Source organism: Cebidichthys violaceus, unplaced genomic scaffold, assembly GCF_023349555.1.
Source record: "Cebidichthys violaceus isolate CVI_PGR_0920_01 unplaced genomic scaffold, fCebVio1.0.p SCAF_16, whole genome shotgun sequence".
Taxonomy (NCBI): Eukaryota; Metazoa; Chordata; class Actinopteri; order Perciformes; family Stichaeidae; genus Cebidichthys; species Cebidichthys violaceus.
In genome coordinates, this window is record NW_027176329.1 from 8,169,695 (window position 1) to 8,186,831 (window position 17,137).

The 17,137-nt window shown below is 42.9% G+C and overlaps 1 protein-coding gene across 4 annotated transcripts; it reads left to right on the plus strand.

The window, feature by feature from the left end:
• The first annotated feature begins 4,651 nt into the window (after window positions 1-4,651).
• Window positions 4,652-17,009, plus strand: jazf1a (JAZF zinc finger 1a). Of its 4 annotated transcripts, none has more exons than XM_068710573.1 (6): window positions 4,652-4,929; window positions 11,827-11,899; window positions 13,143-13,348; window positions 13,708-13,851; window positions 14,477-14,646; window positions 15,721-17,009. In XM_068710573.1, exons 1-6 carry the CDS (start codon window positions 4,815-4,817, stop codon window positions 15,895-15,897), a joined length of 885 nt encoding a protein of 294 aa, XP_068566674.1. In that variant the 5' UTR covers window positions 4,652-4,814; the 3' UTR covers window positions 15,898-17,009. The 4 variants fall into 4 exon arrangements, with proteins under 4 accessions (XP_068566674.1, XP_068566675.1, XP_068566676.1 ...); XM_068710574.1 differs by having other exon boundaries at window positions 13,143-13,339; XM_068710575.1 differs by lacking the exon at window positions 13,708-13,851.
• Window positions 17,010-17,137: the final 128 nt, after the last annotated feature.

Here is a 17,137-nt window from a genome sequence, read left to right on the forward strand (position 1 = left end):
TATGCGTTATTTTTTTTTACTTTTCCGATGGTTATGGCTTCTATTTATTTTAGAGAACCAAATTATTAATGTCAAACAGTCTTAATGTGAGGAGAAATTATCCAGTGCTTTGTCCCGCACTAATTCCGATAAACAACACGGAGAGCTATGTTAAGCATATGATTAGTATATATATATATATATATATATATATATATATATATATATATATATAGCCTAATGACAGTGCTAATAGGCTACTAACATAGGCTTCTACAACTAATGCTTGCAGAATAATAACAATTATAATAATAATAATAATAATAATAATCTTATTCTCGATATTATAATTATACATGTATATAAATAATACTTGATTGGTCCAGTGGCCCCCTGTTTTAATCTCTGATGACCCAAAAACGTTGTATTGCCTCTTTACCCCTAAATATGTATCTAATCAGGGAGTCACAATGACATCAAGACCTCCTTTTCAAGTCTGAGAATAATAATAATAAAACATTTATAATCAGAAATAAATGTATACAACATATCTAAAGTCAGACAACCAACAATCAAGTGACAAACTGAATTAATATAATAATAAAACACACACACACACACACACACATATATATATATATATATATATACATATATATATATATATATATATTATGTTATTGATAGAATGTAACATTCTGATAGACTGGGTTTGTTGTCACCATCAATACATCCACAGTCACTACACACTGGTAGCTATTGTGTGTTCAATATGATGTCATAAGTCATGAACAGGGCAAAGACTCACACCCAGTTTTGACACAAGTTTGTGTAGGGGATACATATTTTATACAGGAACAAACGATTGTTATTTACTGTGAAAGAGCCATGTTATATTGTTTACAGTTTTTGTATTTTATTACTATTGTATTTTATCAAGTAATGTGTGTCATGCCCTTTAAGATGTTTACCATACAATAGAATTAAGGTAATTGGTCATGTTGCAAAATGTGCTTTGCTGTGTTTGTTTGCCCTATATTAAGATGAAAGCTCCTAGTCTGTTCTGCTTTTAGATCATTTTTGGTTGACTCCTTTGAGTGGGTTTTAGTGCAAGATAAGCTTCGATGGAGCAGGATATGGAGCAAGATTATAGCCTGTATGTTAGTTATGGCCAGCAGAAGGTCAGTTTTTTGATTGTCCATTATTGCATAGGGATATATTTTTGTTTATTTTTGTTTTCATGAAATAAACTACTTTTAACACACTACGAGCCTCATCATTGGATAGCTGACCATGAAAAAGTATAGCCCGTGAGAGCGCGTAAGTTGGACATGGTAATCTACACGAGTCAGAACCCTTTACATCCTGCAAGAAGTGGCGAAGAAGGACGGTAAAACAAACTGCCACTAATGTGTTTGTTTACTAAAGGAAGACCTTTCATATGGTGTATGGTTTGGCAGTTTTGATTGAGATGAAAGGGATATGAGATTTGAAGTATTCAGGCTCATCTAACCTTGTTAATGGTTTTCACTTAAGTTACACTGTTTTCAATTGTGTTTACAAAAATAAATGAATGATCACAATTTTGTAATTTGATCAAAATCATTCATATGATGCCATGAAATACCATCGGTCATACAAAATAACAGGAGGGACTTTGGTCATTCACCTCTCCGCTGAGCTAAGCCATGGAGTAATATCTCTGCCATGTTTGGTCAGGCTTTCCGGTGGTACAGCCGAGCTGGAGCTGAACAGAGGGATATGGTTTTGTTGTGGTTGAAGAGCAAAATGGGACCAAACCCTACTGACTCATCATCCACCAATTGCATAAAGTATGCAAATACTGGCAGCCACGGCAACAAGAAGAAACAGGAAGTTGTGATGATGTCACTCTGTGCTTTGAGCTCTTCCCCCATGTGTGGATGTGAATCACTGAGCTTTGTTTTCATTGAAGATATGGGATGTTTTTTACGGCACGTGTGCGTGCCCGTGAAGAGTGCACAGTCACACTAAAAAGTGTATGACGGCAGCCAGGAAGTCTCTGGCTGGTGCCCTGGAGCAGACAACGCTGCTGAGATTACAGCTACCTCCATAACTCAGTGGAACTGAACCAGCCATTATCATCTGGCATCCTATTTACCTCAGCATGGCTCTCAACACCCAGACTGGGAGCTTTAGAGAGCTGCCGGCTCAGAGCCTGGTGTCACCCTGTCTGTAAGAATATAGCCTTTCAGGTCAAATGTCAAACAAACTTACTGACCTCAATCCCCATGTAGTGTTACCCTCACTGTAGCTACACCACACATCTGCCAGTCAGCCATCAGCTGTCAAGCTGTTTTGATTTGACACATCGTGGTTTCTGACTATTTTTATCAGTGAAGACTACGTGGGACTTAAAAAAGTAACTGATACATCCAAGTATAGGAGTTACAGTCATCTGATTTTGTAATGTGTTGGTTGGTGTTAAATTTACATCCAACTCCGCCCTCACATGCAGATCCACTCAAGAGCAGACTACTTGTGTGTGTTATGATTTAGTGTGGCCCGCACAACACATATACACTGCGAGTTGTGTGTTGTCAATCACACTAGTCGGACGGTTTGATATTCAGAGAAAAAGAAGCTGACAAACAGAAATTACATGCCAGTTTGTTTGAAATCCGTCCCGTACTGTTGCATTGTGCGCCACCCACAGGCCTTAGATAAGATGAGGTCATGCACCGTAAACTCGCCTCGAGTCTCTCCCTTTCTCTCTTGCATTTCACAACACATGCTACCACTTCTCATTTACGTAATGGTGTTGGGAACTGCGTCACTGTCACAGCTCTGATACACCATGTGGGTGCAATGAGTGTGTTTATGTTGAGTGTGTGTCTACATGTGTGTAAGAGAGAACATCTGTGTTAGGCTGGTGAAGTCACTGGATTTCTATACTGTACATCTGTGGACGCCAGGTGATGTCATGTTGTTTTTCTGTGAATGTATGTGTTTGTAATGGTTAGCGCTCCTTTACAGCTGTGAGTTTATTTCATGTTTTTGTATGTATGCATGTGTGTTTCAGAAAGGTTTGGGTATAGAGCAGCAGTCAGAAATAAAATAGTGAGTGTGTTCCCAGGTCTTCAGGTTGTTTGCTGAAGTCACTGGCAAGTGGTTTATGACAGGCCATGTTAACGCTCCATTAACAGGTCCAACACAGGCCATCCGGCCCTGGTTAGCCAACCCCAGTGATTTAAGGACATTCTCCTCTCTCTGGGAGCCACACACACATTACAAAGTCCTCTCCTCACCACTGAGCCATTACGGGCAACATTAATCCTGAAACTTTATGGATGCGATGGATGCTGTTGTCAATGGGTTATGCAACTGTTATATCTTAAATATTGACACACACCAATGTGTGCAGCTATGCTTTAACACCCAGAGTTATCTTTGCAACAGTGATGAAAAAATAAACAACTAATCATTTATTATGATTGTTTTTTTGTTTTTTTTGGTCTGTTTTGAAGCAGTTGCAAGCTAAAGCTGATATGTTTTATAAATGTAAAATACTCGCTCGAGCCCATTTCATGGTAACTATTAAAACAAACAAAACTATACAAGAAAGTATTTGTATTGCACATTTAATAAGCAATTCTGAGACATAAAAGACATTGACAAGACATTGACACCTTTTTCTGAACACATTACTGGAAATGAATGTTTGGGGGGAAAAATGCAGGCCAGCTATTCACCATGATGACTATAAAGACAAGAATTTAGATTGTCAGCGCATGTCCAGATCACAAGCAGTTGTTATTCTGGGACTATGATGTTGCCACGAGGTGACTCTGGTCAGCAGTTCATGGTTCCTCCCCCAGATCATATCCACACAGTATCGGGATGACTGCTCAGGCCTTTTCATTGGCAGGTTCTAAGATCCTAATGGGACTCATATTTTAATGATTTATTACACGGTGGTGCTCAAACAGGTGGTTTACAGTTAAAGAAGATTTTACAGACATATATACTGATTCCTTATACTTATATATTTAACTTGTCCATCTACAATGAATTTAATATATCAAATATATTCATATTGTATTAAGTTTACTCTTTTCACAAAGCTTTTAATATTTGAAAGGACAATTTGATGATGTTTTTAAAGTCTGTAGCATTGTGAAAGGCAATGTCAATATGTTTAAAAACGTGTAATACAAATATATAGTATATTACCCTCTATATAAGCCATTTCCATCAAATAAGCCTTCTCTGATATCTATTCCTTAAATTTACATCATTAGGGAATTTACAATTAATTTAAATGTGAGATATAACCACAACATATACCAACACGGGTGTTCATAAAACAAAAGGCAAAATATGAAATAAACTGATTAATCAGATTATGTTCATAAAAAAGAAAAGCCAACATATATGCATAATCATATGTATTAGACGTGTTTGGTGTCTTTATAACGCATGTAAAAGCTTTAACATTGATTTATTTCAGTGTGTGTAATGTCATCAGCCCTTATAATAATAATGACACGGTGGCTTCGTGGACACAGATCCCAACAGGTAGGCAGGTCGTGACGTAGCCCCCCCCACCCCCCCCCGCTCCCCTCCCCCCCCCCCCATCCCCACCCCCACCGTGGCACCGTCCCGCCTGCCCTCCCACTTGCGTTCACCGCTGTCCTGTCTGGCCGACCCGGTGTCTGCTGCTCCGCGCTCTGCGGCGCTCCCACCCCGAATCCCAAAATCTCAACCTTCCTCCTCGCTCACCTCCCCCGGCTCCCCGGTCCTCCCTCCCCGCCGCTCCCCTTCCCAACCCGGTGAATGCACCAGCGCCGGTAAACATGACGGGCATCGCCGCCGCTTCTTTCTTCTCCAATTCCTGCAGGTTCGGGGGCTGCGGTCTGCAGTTCGAGACTCTCGCCGAGCTCATCGTCCATATCGAGGACAATCACATCGGTGAGTCAGGCCAGAGGAGGAGGGGAGGAGGGGGGAGGGGGGGGGGGGACGTCGCTAGGCAGCTAGCCATTAGCTAGCATCCATAGCTAGTTAGCTGACTGCAAATAGGCATTCCGCTATTCCTGCTGCTCGCTCTCGGTCGACGCTCGTCGGCGAGCGACTTATTCAGCAACATGAGACTTTCATTCCTTTTGAAAAACAACACTGCTTCTCTGTGAAATACGTGACCGGCTTGATTGTATTTGTGCATTCGCCGTGATAGGTACCTCTTGCAGCGGTGACTCGACTTCGAGGGCCGCGTAAGGTCTCATAGGTGTAACTAGCATTCCGACCAGGCAGCGGTTTTCACAGCTAGCGTCGCTGAGAAGTCTGTGTGTGTGTGTTTACGTTTTCCAGGCCCGATGCGGTACAGTCACACACCGCTTGTGTATTGAGCTCGCCCGCGTCGCTTTTTTGTCGCCCCAGGTGTCTCTACGCCTCGAGACATCTTCTTTTGTGCAGTGCTATCCGATCATGTTTGTGTCACTTAATTACCATTGACCCCCTATTGCGGCAGACATGCAAGGGAATTGCATGCATTTTCTTTCAACTTGTTGCACCGCATGTTAGATTTCCATCTAACGGTAAACACTCTGATAACTGCATGTGTAGACCCACAATCAGTTTACCCACACTTTGACACATAGACAGGTAGTTACTGGGTGAACACCTCAGTATGGACTAGTATGCCAATAATGCAAGTTATTTAAGTTATTACTAGGTAATAAAGACGCAGGTAGTGCTTTGGTATAAAATAATTGTATGTATTGGTGATACATGTATTAACTTTTATTTTCCCCCATCAAATGCATGTGACAAATGTGGCCTATTAAGGGAAACAGAATAGATATATTGTAATTTCACTGTTAAATAATCACTGTACCTCTGCAGCAAATCAAATATGAATACAACTAATTAGCAGTGCCTAGTTTTTTTGATGAGTGAGTGCTCCCTTTGCTTATCTAAATGGGGAAATCATTCAAATGTAACCTAATTAGTACCATGCAATGTAATTCTTCAGTATTTTAACACTGTTTGCGGCACAGTTCAAATGCTCGCTTCTGTTTTAACACAAATAGATTAACCTTTAATCCACCAAAAGCAAATTACAGTGTGGAAGGGTTTGGTGGAGAAAACCACACGCTAATCTGTAACGAAGTTGTCGTGCTCTAATCATTATTTGTGGTGTGTATCCATCCTCAGGAGGCTGTTTGAAGCGGGTGAGGGGGGTAGAATGGATGCTTCATTGAGCCAGTCTCCATGGCAACTGGCCGTCTCCAAAGGGGTTGGTTGGGGGCAGTATATTGGCTTGAGTTATTGCACACCTGCTGTCTCTCTAACAAAGAGCGCTACCGAGCAGCTAGCTGTGGGGCGAGGACACCCGACGTGTGATGTTGTCTCAGGACTGATGTTTAAAAAAAAAGGGGGGGGGGGTCAAGTTTTGTGAGCGTGAGGAGAAAGTGAGCGTGGGTGATGCTGTTCTTCATCCTTCCATATGCTCCGTAGATCACTTGCAAATTAACCAAATAGAGGGGATAAACAAACGCTGTGAATGACCATTTAGATTTTATTTTTAACATTATATATCTTCTGACAAAGACTCCAAACCAATAAGAAAACAAAAATAAAGGATATTGTGACAGAAATGCAAGAACAGATATGGTGCTTTCAGTCACACAGCCGTGCCCCACACTGATATACGCCCCCATCTGGCTCTTAGCTTGACATTTGAACCCAACCGTCAGCTGAGCAGAATGTCAGTTTACCAGTCAGATAGCTTGGATTAATGAGTTCCCCCTCTGCCGATTCATCCTGCGGCTCGTCATCAGAGATCACACACAAGGTCTAATCAATACTCCTCGCAGATCAGTTACCACAGGGACAAGTGTGACAAATGGAGGGTATTGAGGTGAGAGTGTGGGAAAGAAAAGAGGGGGTTAGTGGCATTTAGCTCTGACTTCCCTTTTTTCGGTTTTGAAATGGTGCAGCAGTGTGTGTGTGTGTGTGTGTGTGTGTGTGTGTGTGTGTGTGTGTGTGTGTGTGTGTTTGATCAACAGTCAATCAAAAGATAAGCTAATTTGATCCTCCTAGCTCCTGCACGTGAGACTTCAGATAAGCTGTTTGAAGCTTTGCAGATAACCGATTGCCTTTATTGTGGTCCGTCCTGCTGTGTGCCAACAGAATGGAAAAAAAAGAAAAGCAGATGCTAACAATCAATCGGATAATCCAGAGGTGACAACAGATGTGTGCTATCAGACGTAAACAGCTGTAAAAGTGAGTCAGTAGGTCTCAAAGTCGGCCTGTGCTAGAAACACTTTGGTCATTATCGTAGACTGTGCTGCCCTCTTGTGGTCGGACATCCTATGTGCAACATTGCCCCAAAAAATAGTTTTTTCTGCCTGTGTGTCAATGATCTCAACTTGTATCTCATTTGGACTCGTGCCTCTTCTGACACTGCACACAATAGCTGGCAGCAAAACCAACCAGATGAGCCTGTTGTGATCTTTTTCGTGAGAAAAGTGAGGTAACGTGTGACCTCATCCCAGAAGAAAGGATTGCAGCCTTCCAATAACATACCAGCACTGTTTAGATTGCGGCTGAATGCGAGAGAAAATGGGTTAGGTGACCTGTGCTATGTGTGGTGTTTGGTTGGTTGTCTTTGTGGCTACGGCTTTGTGCGGTGACTCTAGGTAAGGTCTGAGGAATGCAATGATGTCAGGCTCATCTGCCTGTGTTCCCACCTGCACAAGCACATACCTGCCTCTTACCTCAACAAATAGGAGCAGGGAGGGAGGGAGGGAGGGAGAGGGAGAAAGAGATTTAACAGTGAGGAAATATATTCGAAAGAGAAGGTTAAGGCAGGAAAAATAAGGGGTCGAGCACAGGGAAATGCCAAACATCTCAGCTTATTTTTAGACAGAATTAACTTAGATTTTTGTTCATTTGGATTTGGTTTTATAGCTGGGATCAAAGACTGAGGCGTGACTTGAAGAGATGAGTCAGGTCCGCATTGTGTTGTAATAAAGGAGTCTCTGCTAAAGCATGCAGATAATTGACCGACAGTAACTTTTAAACACGTAATCACTCTGCCCACCGGCCAGGTTTGGCTCAGAGAAAAGGCGACTCTGGTGAAGCAGTTTGTACTTGTTTGTCATTACCAGGTAGAAAAACCCTTTCCCTGCTGTTGTTGATTTTTTTTTAATAATGACATAATTGCATATCAGAGGAGGTATTATGTGAATTACCAGAATGTGTCTTTGCATTAGTGTGTCTGATGTTGCCAGTAAGTCTGAGCAATAATTGACTTTCAGATGAAGTCATTTTGTGGTGTGATCTTCAGAGCTGTATGGTTTGTCGATTAATACACAAGCTGATCAACAAAATAATTAATCCATAACAGATTTGATAATTGTTAAATAGTTTAAATCATTTCTCATGGAAAATTCCAAAGGTTCCGCTTTTTCCAGCTTCTCAGATGTGAAGATTCTCTGCTTGTATAATGTATGGACATGACAATAAGTAGTCGCCCCCTGCTGGAAGGAATGCACGTTTAAGGCCCCTCTGCATAGGCTGCACTGTTCAGCAACTAACTCTAATTGTTGATCGTTAACCTAGTGATTTAGTCCGTCTGTGAAATGTCACAGAATACTGAACGGCCATCACAATACCCCAAAGTTCACGGCGATGCCTTCAGATGTTTTGTTTTGTCCGACCAACAGTCCAAAACCCCAAAAAGATTGAGTTTACAACGATGCAGAAAAGCTGCAAATCATCACAACTGTGGAGCTGAAACTATGAAATCTTCAGCATTTTCACTCGAAAAATTGCATAAATAATGAATTGATAGTCGAAATATTTGCTGATGTATTACCTGATGATAATTGATTGATTTTTCATACATTTGCCATATTATGTGATATGAATCAGTATCGGAAAACACCCCATAGCAACAACATATAGCACCGGCCGTAGTTGCCAGATTGTTTCCCATCCCACTTTCCGAGGTGTGAGACGGGAAGGGGCGTGTGTTAGTGCACGTGAGCGAGAGAGTGTTTCAATGTACTTCCTAAATGACCTGTCAGGGTGTAGCGGAGCAATTAGTGGACCGGCATCCCCAACTGGAAACTGCAGGCCCTCTCTTTTCACGCTACACATACATCCGCATACACACCGTCACACAGATTGCCTTTTCAGAAGTCGCAGGGCCCGAGCGCCCCGCCAAGCACTGGGAAGTGTAATTACAGAGAAGTTTGCCTTTTCCCCCAACCATATCCCCTTCTCCTCCTCCTCCTCCGCTCCTCTCCCTCCATCCGGTTGCCTGCTGCTCTAGAAACACGTTAAAATGCTCTCTGTGGCTTAATTAGCAGCCTGCAAAACAAGCCGTGCATTCTTGGCCTGGTTTCTACACACACACACACACACACACACACACACACACACACACACACACACATATATACACACATGTAAAGGCACACACGCAGACCCATACACATGTGCACATCCATGTGGACAACATGCACACAGTGTGCATTCAGCAGGGGGCAGCAGTGTACTGCTGGTTTGAGAGATGGACGTCTGTGTTGAAATGAGTGGTGCTGCAGTTGATTGGCTGCTGCTTTTAATGACAGGAACGCTAATTAGGGAGATATTTATAGACCCTGGAGACTCTGAAAATGTCTCAGACATGCAGATGGAAAACACGAAGAGAAGGCCGCTCGCAATGCACCGTGTCAGTGAAATGTAAAACGTCCGAATGAAATCATTGAGCATGTATATTCATTTAGTTTGTCGGTGTCTGAATATTATATGTGTGAGTGTGTATGTGCAGGTCCCCTCCTGCTCCAGCGGATCAGCCGTGTGTTAGCTTCCTGTCCTGCTAGGTGAGTGGAAGTCATAAAGCCGGTGAACATTTACTGCAGCTCTCTCTCTCTCTCTCTCTCTCTCTCTCTCTCTCTCTCTCTCTCTCTCTCTCTCTCTCTGCACCTGGCTCACTCCATTCCCACCAACACCCTGCCCTCCTCCCCCCTTCTCTACACACACACACACACACACACACACACACACACACACACACACACACACACACACACTTACCTCATCTTAAAGCAAAGACCTGAGCTTCTTGTACATCCCGAGTTATTAACTCTGGCATTTCTTTTTCTCGTTCTTGTTCTTCTATACCTGGCTGTCAAACATTTGCCTGAATGGCTTTTAGTGGCCGGCTACTGTTACAGTGTTCGTGGTTCCTCTGAATATATCCTTCCATATAGAAGTTGGACTACTGGTTCATCACTGCAGATGGGTGTTTGTTATTTACAAAATTAAAAAGATTAGTTGATGAATCAATTAGTCACTCTACAGAACATCTGTCAACATGTTTATGATAACGATTGTTAAAGTGACTTATTAGGGGAAATGTCAAGCATTCAGTGTTTAGATGAGCCAAAATATTCAAACTCAGTGGTTTTAAAGAGGTCCGACTTTAAGATGCAGCTAGCTCTCTTTGTCATGTTTCCTGACAAAGCTCAGTCTATGTGTGTTGGTGTTTCAGTGTTTGTGTGTGTGTATGTATGCTAGTGCATGCACAGAGAGCTCTGGTCTCTACATCTGAGCAGCAGGTAGGATTATTAAGGTTCAGCTATAAAAGACTGTTGAAGACCACCTCTGTGGACCACCTCGGGTGTGTGTGTGTGTGTGTGTGTGTGTGTGTGTGTGTGTGTGTGTGTGTGTGTGTGTGTGTGTGTGTTTTTATGGATGCGTGCCTCTGCTATCTTTTTTCCTCACCTATCCTCTTCAGTGTTTTTTTTTACCTAAACTCAAATGTAGAGGACTCTGCTGAACACTGCAGCAGTGGTAGTGTTAATCTTTTTCTTCTAGGTTGTTTTTGTGTTTGCTGGTCCCCTTGGTGTTTTCCTGCACTGTGGGAAGTCTGCATTCTTTTTTAATTATGAGGTGTGAAAGCCTGAAACTAAAGGGCTAAGAAGGCCAACACGTGCAAACACACACACACACACACACACACACACACACACACACGCACGCACATGGGATTAGTTGGAAGGCGCGTCCAGGAGTGTGTTGTTAATTGTTGCACAGTGATGATCCAGTTCTTGGATCTGAATTGCAATACATCTGCTAGCCATTACATATAAAGCTGCAATTATGCCTACATGCACACATTTTTTTTTTAGTGTGGATCCCTCTGAATGTTCCCGGCGTTGAACACTTGATGGCACTGGTACTTCACAGATGCACCCACCCGCAGGGTTTTCATGCACACTTGCTCCTGTTTTCCAGGGGGCGGGAGGTGGAGCTTTGAAGTTAACGCTGCTTCCCTCAGGCAGTGGAAGTTGCCTACTGTAGTGTTACTGACCTAGCAAGTCAACTGGAAAAAGCGTGTGTGTGTGTGTGTGTGTGTGTGTGTGTGTGTGTGTGTGTGTGTGTGTGTGTGTGTGTGTGTGTGTGTGTTTGAGTAATACACTGTGTACATTCATCACAGCCTCCAAGTCACTTTTTCACTCTCGGACAAATTTCGTCTTTGCCACATTCAGACTCGGGCAACGATTAATCAGCCTTTGGTCACTTTGGGAAAGGCATTCATAGTAAATCACAGACAGCTTGGCCCAATAATGTGCCACAAGTATCTGAAATGTATCTGCAGGCTCTCGCATATTACAGACAGAGAATGCAGTGTGAGAAACATCCTGCAATCTATCAGCCAGTCTGGCAGGAAGAATAGACGTATGAGTCAGCTACATACTAAGAGTATTCACGCAACATTTTCCCTCCAGAGAGAGCAGTGATTAATCTGAATGTCTCCCTCTTTCTCTCTCTCTCTCTCTCTCTCTCTCTCAGACACAGATCCGCGGGTCCTGGAGAAGCAGGAGCAACAGCAGCCCACTTATCTGGCCCTAAGCTACATCAACAGGTACACACACACACACACACACACACACACACACACATTCACACACACAGAAGCAAAGGTGTCTACAGAGGGCAGCATTGCTCTACCAGTGAAGGTCTGTATTTAAGTATGTGTGTGTGTGTGAGAGTGTGCGTACATGTGGCTTGCGGAGAGCAGCTCAAATGAATGATGTCTTCCCATAGACACAGCAGTGACTCATCCACAGACCAGCACAGAAACCCACACAAGACAATCACTGCCAAAGGCTGCCTTTCAGGATTGCTGCATGTGTGTGTTTTTGTGCGGTGAACCGATGTGTCATGCACCGTTAAATCACTCCCAAGACGCAACGTTGAGAAAGATAACGGTAAAACAGAGAGAGAGTTAGGTTTGTGTTTCTGTGGTAATTGTTCAAGTGGCGAGGCTGTAAATGTCAGCCGCATTTACTGTACAATGTTGTGCAGCTCAATTATGTCTTGACAAACCGTAGACTTCCCTCTCATAGCACCAGTGCATAGAAACAGCCATAGTTAGATGAAACCTTAAATTCACACATTCAAATTCAAAGCACAAACAAAAGTAGTATATGAAGAACAGTACATGGGGTTTATTAAAGTATAAATCTAGTTCATCACAACTGAACTGGGCTTATATTTCCGTTCCTTTCAGTAAAAATATCACTGCGCTCACCAACGAAATTGCTAAGATTTGGGAACTCGGCAATATCGCTAAAAAGAAGTTAGACGGGACAAGAAACACCAGCAGATGGGTTATAAACCTGAACTTATTTGGGAGATAAAACGATCTGTTATCAACATCCACCACAGCTTAAAGACTGCCTTGTTGTCGTTTTTTCCTATGCAATAAGGGTTTATACTCGACATGTTATGTACACTCATTTTTGGTTTTACTTCAAAATAATGTGGCTTGCTGGCATGTTTGCATGCTGTCAGTTGGTGTCACTGCTTATGTACTGTCCCATCTGACGTTAGTATAACAATGTCCGTGTGTTCCAAGTTAATTACTTTGATCAGCATAGAAGACCCAAGTTGTAATTAACCAGAATTATACTTAATAAAAGGGAAACTTTTGGATGGAGCAGTTATATTTTCTTTGAATTAAGTTTTGCATTTCAGTAGGTTCACCTGCATTGCCGCCATTAATTAGGTAATCAAGTTGACAATCATGTTGGTAAATTATCTTAGACTCGGGGATTTACTGATGACACCCCTCCCCCCCTTTCCCCACCGTTGCGTGCGATCAGGTTCATGACGGATGCAGCGCGCCGGGAGCAGGAGACCATGAAGAAGAAGGCCACGCCCAAGCTGTCCCTGTCCCTCACTGGCGGAGTGTCCAGGAATAGCACGGCCACGCCTCCTCGACACACCAGCGGTAACCTGACGCCTCCCGTCACACCCCCCATCACTCCCTCTTCCTCCTTCCGCAGCAGCACACCTACAGGTACGACAGGTGTGTTTGTCAAAATGTCTTTTTGAGACAAAGAAAGACAGATTGTTTGTACTTGTCGAGTGACTGGAGCTGCTGGAACTGGCGGAAACAGAAACCGCTTACGGTTATGTTTACGCCATTCAGAGCCCATTCATCACATTCAGACAGCGTTCTGATGAGCAAATGAAGACATTTGTAATGCAAACAGAATGCAGCTTATTTCATACTTAAAAACCCACTTTTATTCAGTTATGCAAAGTGGCAAAAAGAAAATGGAAACTAGAAGAGGCTCAAAGCCCAACCACTGTCTTCTGCTGTGTGTGTGTGTGTGTGTGTGTGTGTGTGTGTGTGTGTGTGTGTGTGTGTGTGTGTTGGGTTAGGTGGCTCCTGCAGTGAGCAGACCAGTCAACACTCTGCTAATTACATAGCAGCTGTCACGCTGTGTGTTCGCATGGGGCCGTGTGTTGCACAGCCCAGAAGCAGATGTCCAATTCCAGCCCAAATGGTTCCAAACGTAGTGTTAGGTCTGGCCTTATACACCAGCACGGCTCCACACACACACACACACACACACACACACACACACACACACCCTTCTTTTGACATGTGCCAGGGTGCCATCCATTTCCTCATGCTGAGGTGCAGCATTTCCTGTGAGATGGTGGGGGGTCAGTGGGCCTTTATGTGTGTGTGTGTGTGTGTGTGTGTGTGTGTGTGTGTGTGTGTGTGTGTGTGTGTGTGCGCGCGCGCGCATGCATGTGAGTGGAAAATGCACTTTTTCCAGGCTGAGCAATGGGGATCACTCCCACTTAATGATCTCTTTAACATTGCCAACCCCTGCATTTTGACTCACATGCGTACACAGAAGCACATAAACGCACACACACACACACACACACACACACACACACGCACACGCACACACACACCACTGCTGTTTTGTCTGAACAGTGCTTTCAGTGGCATGTGGGCTGCTAATGCAGCAGAATATAGAGAGGCGTATTAATACAAATTCACAAATCATTTCTGTTTGCTAAATTCCCATGGCATGATGTATTTCAGGGGCATAGCCCCATCATGATCGATTTCATCTGGGATGACTAGCTTTTTTTTCCTCTCTCGCTCTGCGTGTCTGCATCGTGCCTCCAGGCAGCGAGTATGATGAGGAGGAGGTAGACTACGAGGAGTCGGACAGCGATGAGTCGTGGACCACAGAAAGCGCCATCAGCTCTGAGTCCATCCTCAGCTCCATGTGCATGAATGGGGGAGAAGAGAAGCCGTTCGCCTGCCCCGTCCCCGGCTGCAAGAAGAGATACAAGGTAAGGCCTCACACTGCCATGGGACACGAGGCTCAGTTGTTTCCACACTGGAGCTTTTGTCTTGAGTATCACATGTCTGTGAGACATAATATTTGAAAAAGCACATTATAAATCAAGAAGGCACGATTGGAAGCAGTGATAAATATATCATGGCATATTTGCTTTGGTTTATTTTTTTTTATTTGTGGCTCATAACAAAAACCTCATTCAGCTTGTACCTTTTCAGACCAAAATAGTGACGTGGGATAAAGTCACATTTGCTGTTGATCTGAATGGGTCCACATGTGTTATCCAACCTGTAATAACGTCACTTTAAATTTAACTGAAGAATTATTATAAAGTTATCAGTAATGAGTATTAATTAAGAAGATTAGCAACTTTAAGTTTAATGGCATTCAATAAAATAAACAATGTAATGATCTTATATGGAGACCAAAACAAAGCACTGTCCCACTGTTATGTTTGTTAGTGTAAACATTTTAGTGACCATTTTGAATTAATTTAGCAAGTGTTAAAGCTACTGCCAGCAGCCGGTGAGCTCAATAAGCAATCAACCTGTGACCATAGTCTGGTAGGAAAGCCCCCAGCAAGAGCAGCGGGCTGTGAGGCCAGTTTGACATAGAGGCAAAAGCGTGGAATTACAACTTCTGGCTCTGTCTCGTGATGCCACTGGGCCCTAAAATACTTTTCCCCAGAGACTTTCCCAATATCAGTCTGTGAGAAAAAGTCTTTTTCCACTGACTGATATTGGAAAAGAGCTGTCTGTGACTCAGCGGATAATTTTTTTGAGGAAAATCAACTTCCCAGTATGACCACTTAAATAACCCTTATTTAAATCATTAGGTCCTAAAAGTTGGGAAATTGATAAAGTTATTTTCTTTCTTCCATTCATGTGAATGAGCAAATTTTTTTTTTGGGCTTCATGTCCCAAAAAAGGTGTCCAGTTCCTTTTTATACATCCATGGTCATACACAGGTTCAATACTGCGTGTCAAACATGGGCGTGTGTAATAAAAAGGGTGCTTGTTACACTTCTCCACTTTTATAATTTATCTCCTCCTCCCTGTCTTCTCAGAATGTGAACGGTATCAAGTACCACGCCAAGAATGGTCACCGCACGCAGATCCGTGTGAGGAAACCCTTTAAGTGTCGCTGCGGCAAGAGCTACAAGACCTCGCAGGGCCTGAGACACCACACCATCAACTTCCACCCGCCCGTCTCCACCGAGATCCTGCGCAAAATTCAAGGCTAGAGTCCCCGATCTCTGCCCCAAACATAGCCCTGTCCTGACTTTCCACACCTAACCCTTTTTATTCCAATCCCACACACTAAAGGATCAAGTGCGTGCTTTAATTCTCTTTTTTTCATCTTTTTGTTCGTATGCGTTACATTATTCTTTTCTATCCATGTTATATCAATTGTATTTTGGAGAAAAAAATGTATCTTTGTAGTATTTTTTATTGTTGTACATTTGCACATTCGTATATATGCTATCACGTTATTTTTGTTCTCTATTGTTTGACTCACATAAGGTGCTAAATGTAAAAAACAGAAAGAAAAGACACAAAAACAAATGACATGAAAGAAGACGGGAAACGTAAAAGATGTGAAACCGGAAGTGCAACCAAGCCCCGCCCCTTTCCCCACTCGCCTCTGAGTGGGATGAAGTTGACATTAGTGCTGATCTGAGTTCAGTGGTTGTTTCACTGAGCTTAGATCTGTGCCTTCACAGTAACTTCTGAGGGTTCCAGTGCAAGAGTTAAGTTATACTTTAAATAGATATATTGATATATAAACAATAGACAGATATGTATGTGTACATAAAAATATATATAAGTATTCATGAGCATATACATAAAATAGTTACACTTCAAGCTTTATTTTATATATTTTTTATATTTTTGTCAGTGTATTTTTCTGTGTATCAGTAAGTGTTCCTTTCATTCCTTATTTGCTGAGACGGCCAGGCCGAGGTCAAACAGCTGGCTGCCTTTAGGTTTGGAGAGTTTTCTCTCGCCACACCCTAGAGATGAAGAGCCAGAACGCCTTTCGGTTTGACACTCTGAATTGTGTGCGATGTTTTACTGTTGATCAGGAAGGAGCGCTCAGCGCCAAACCTATTCGAACATGGCGCAGGCCAACGATCCATATCGTGACCATTTCATCTCCACGGAAAGCCATCCATGTATTTCACATCTGCAGTGTTTCCTCATTCAGAGTGCCAGAGCTGTGTTCAAGAGACTTAGCCGCGAACGCCGGTTAAGCATCATACTGTATTCCAGTTGCCAAGATCTTTGTCGTCGTTTAGTTTTTTTCCATGATGTTGCCAACAGCTCTCCACTGCCAAACACTGACCATACCATGTGCCTGATGGGTGGGGGGGGGGGGGAGGGGGGTTCGGTGGGTGGGAATTAAAATGGTTTCACTCTGGAGGTCGTGGCAATGATTTTCTTCTTCATTGCGCCTCCAAAATGTGCGCATGAGTGGATGTA

What these genes read in the sequence shown, in the direction of transcription:
- jazf1a (XM_068710573.1), top strand. Translation starts at nt 4,815, where the DNA reads ATGACGGGCATCGCCGCCGCTTCTTTCTTCTCCAATTCCTGCAGGTTC. An exon ending in GCCCTAAGCTACATCAACAG is followed by an intron (nt 11,900 to 13,142) that starts GTACACACACAC and finishes GCGTGCGATCAG; the next exon opens with GTTCATGACGGATGCAGCGC. An exon ending in GGTTCCAAACGTAGTGTTAG is followed by an intron (nt 13,852 to 14,476) that starts GTCTGGCCTTAT and finishes TCGTGCCTCCAG; the next exon opens with GCAGCGAGTATGATGAGGAG.